This window comes from Lactuca sativa, chromosome 8, assembly GCF_002870075.4.
Source record: "Lactuca sativa cultivar Salinas chromosome 8, Lsat_Salinas_v11, whole genome shotgun sequence".
NCBI classification, from domain to species: Eukaryota; Viridiplantae; Streptophyta; class Magnoliopsida; order Asterales; family Asteraceae; genus Lactuca; species Lactuca sativa.
The window spans coordinates 111,515,778-111,518,914 of record NC_056630.2 but is presented as its reverse complement, the minus strand read 5'-3'; the positions used below and the strand labels follow the sequence as shown (position 1 = coordinate 111,518,914).

General features: G+C 30.5%; 1 protein-coding gene across 1 annotated transcript; it reads left to right on the top strand.

The window, feature by feature from the left end:
* Positions 1-413: 413 nt before the first annotated feature.
* Positions 414-2,530, top strand: LOC111880341 (uncharacterized). Its single transcript, XM_023876766.2, has 4 exons — positions 414-705; positions 1,152-1,244; positions 2,086-2,223; positions 2,304-2,530. Exons 1-4 carry the CDS (start codon positions 466-468, stop codon positions 2,343-2,345), a joined length of 513 nt encoding a protein of 170 aa, XP_023732534.1. The 5' UTR covers positions 414-465; the 3' UTR covers positions 2,346-2,530.
* Positions 2,531-3,137: the final 607 nt, after the last annotated feature.

Sequence of the window (3,137 nt, the reverse complement as noted above, 5' to 3'; positions counted from 1 at the left end):
AACTTTTGTGATATGTCTTTTAATGACTGTGGTCGATTTCATAGTTTTTATACAAAAGTATATATATATATATATATATATATATATATATATATATATATATATATATATATATATATATATATATATATTGTAAGAATATAAGAGATGTTTTTTTTTTTCCTTCATAAAATAGCTACTTAAATCTTTTGAATTGTGATGCCCCTACAACTGTACCAACATGGACCCAAATTCACATGGTTATTATCATGACAAACTATTGGCGCCAAAACGTGAAGAGAAAAAGGGTCTACTCATTATCCATCAGATCTTTCGCTTTCATCAATCAAAACGCACAACCACCCCCAATCCAAAAAATATCTCCGATTGATAGATATTTGCAAATTTGATTGAGCAAAATATCTTTGAAGCTATTTTTTATTCTATAAAATCTTCAAAAAATCAAGTCGATAATCATTTAATAAAATGGAAGCGGGTAACAGCAGGCCAAACAGGAGCGATGCTCATTTGTCGAAAGAGGAAGAGGCGAAGATCGAAGGGGAAACAAGAGACTATTTCGATGGGTTAGCTCCCAGGCGTCATACGAAGCCACAACGCAGTGAGTATTCCTCGAAATATGTTGATGGTTTGGGTTTGCCCAACGATGAAGATGATGGTGTTAGCCCTGAGTATCTAGAGTTTCAACATCTTGAACAAAACTCTGAGGTTTGTTCTTTGTTTTGTATATTATTTGAGTTTTAATTATAATAAGCTTTTATTATGTTCTGACTTTTTAGTTTTGTAAATAGTCAATTGTATAGATATAATTAGAAATTAGAAGAACTACAAATTGTATTTACAAATATCATATTCAATTTCGTTTTATTCCCAAATATCATACAATCTAATAACTTGTTTACCCTAATCATTCCATTCTGTTCAATTAAAGAGACTAATTACCAAATGTCTAAAATACTCCTGATTCAACTGGACTTGTCAAATAGTTGAAACTTTATCCTTTGGGCTTTAGGTGTGTATACATAATTACTAGGGGTTCACTTTTAGGGTGTGTTTTTCAAATTCATCCAAAAAATGTTTTAAAAACATTTAATAATGACAAAATAAGGAAAATTTTCTTCTTCTTCGAATGATTTTTTCTTTTGTTGTTGCAGAAAATTGTTTATACAGGTAAGGATGTGAGTGATGAGTTTGTGGAAACGGAATATTACAAGGATCTTAATGGTGTTGACAAGCAACATCACACGGTATATAATATTATAATAATATAATATATTTCCCTTTTTATCTTAATAAAAATGTGTCATTAACTTTTCTTTAACGTTATATTTGGCTATCTATCGCTATATAAACAATAAAAGGGCCAAATGCAATAAAAAGCAACATACTTTCTATTTTATTCTTATCATAACATTGAACTTTATTTTTTATTATTTCAAATTATTCTTAGTATAAAATTTTCTTAGTATCATGACATATAAAATTTTGGGTTAATGCTTTATAAGAGTAATAAACTTTATCACGTTAGACACATTTAGTCAATTATATATATATTTTTTGTACATGTATGACCATTAAGTTTAATGGTCATATGTGAACAAAAAAAAGTTTAATGGTTATATGTGTACAAAAAAAAGGATACTGACATAAAAACCCTTTAGTTTTTCAAAAAAAATACGATTTTACCATTACATCACTTTTTTCGCCTTAAAATTGTAACTTTGCAAGTTTTATTTTTCTACTTTTGCTCTTGTTACCTATGATGACATGTGTTAAAAGGTTCTATTGTAATGTCATTGTCCACATTGGATGCACATAAGCTCTTAAAGAAATTTTAAACCAGGTTTTTCATGTCAATATAATCGTATCCACATCAGATTTGCCATGTCAGCAAGCAAAATATATAATGGAATGACTAGTACAATAGGTAATTTTTCTAAAGCACAATGCCCTAATAAGGAATAATTATAGATTACAATGGGTACAATACGATAATAAAAGAAAACGCATAAAAAAACACCATATTTGCCTCTTTTTTGTTGTGTTTTTTCATAAAAGTTTACAAAATTATGATTGTTGATGTTGCAGACAGGAACGGGGTTCATCAAAGTAGATGACACAAATAAGGCTGGCTTTGAGTTAGGCTCTGAATCTGAAAATGCCCATCATGCTTCATGTAAGGGGAATCCAGCCACTAATGAGTGGACCCCAGCACCCGCTGACATGGTAAAACTGAAATTAACTTTTTTTTTTTTTTTTATAAAGATAAATATTTGAAAGAGATTTTGGTGAACTTTCTTTTTCAGGGATCTTTTGTCTCTGATAAACCTCAAAGGAGCGATAATTGAAATGGATGAATTAATTGCTTCAGATGTTAAAACTGAATAGCAAGACAAGTAGATGAGAAACAAGTTTTGTGAATTGTGGGTGTATTCTATTTCCAGTTGAAGTTTATGTGTAGTTTTGTTATGAGGTTGAAACTAAGATGTGTTGTGTTATAAGCATATATAATATGTTGCTGGATTTTTCACTAGCATGGAATGATTCATATGTCACAAAGCATGTCATTGAGTAAGATTTTGTTGGGTTAATGGATCCTTGAACAAAATGTCAAACCTTTCAATTGTGACAATGACTTAATATTTGAAGGCAATAAGTGTAACTTAACAATTCAATTGAATTGGGTAACGTACACGGAAGAGAGTGCATTAATGGTGGTAGAGGTTCACCACACTCTATGGAATTAATTGATGGTTAGAACTCTATATAGAGTTAAGTGAACCCGACAAATATGATAGAACAACATACACTACATAGAAATGATTGTGAAGTAGTTTATTTTTGACTTTTTGTGCTGAGCCTTTTGTTTGGCAGCCAAAAAATACGAGTGGTATATTATAGTGATCAGATTACAAGTGCAATTTAGCCTTGTATGATTGTAATTTTCTTGGTGATAATAAAATCAAGTGCAATTTAGCCTTGTATGATTGTAATTTTCTTGGTGATAATAAAATCATCTCTCTCTCTCTCTCTCTCTCTCTCTCTCTCTCTCTCTCTCTCTCTCTCTCTCTCTCTCTCTCTCTCTCTCTCTCTCTCTCTCTTAGATGTTGGTCAGATTAGACCAAACCGCTTTAAATATT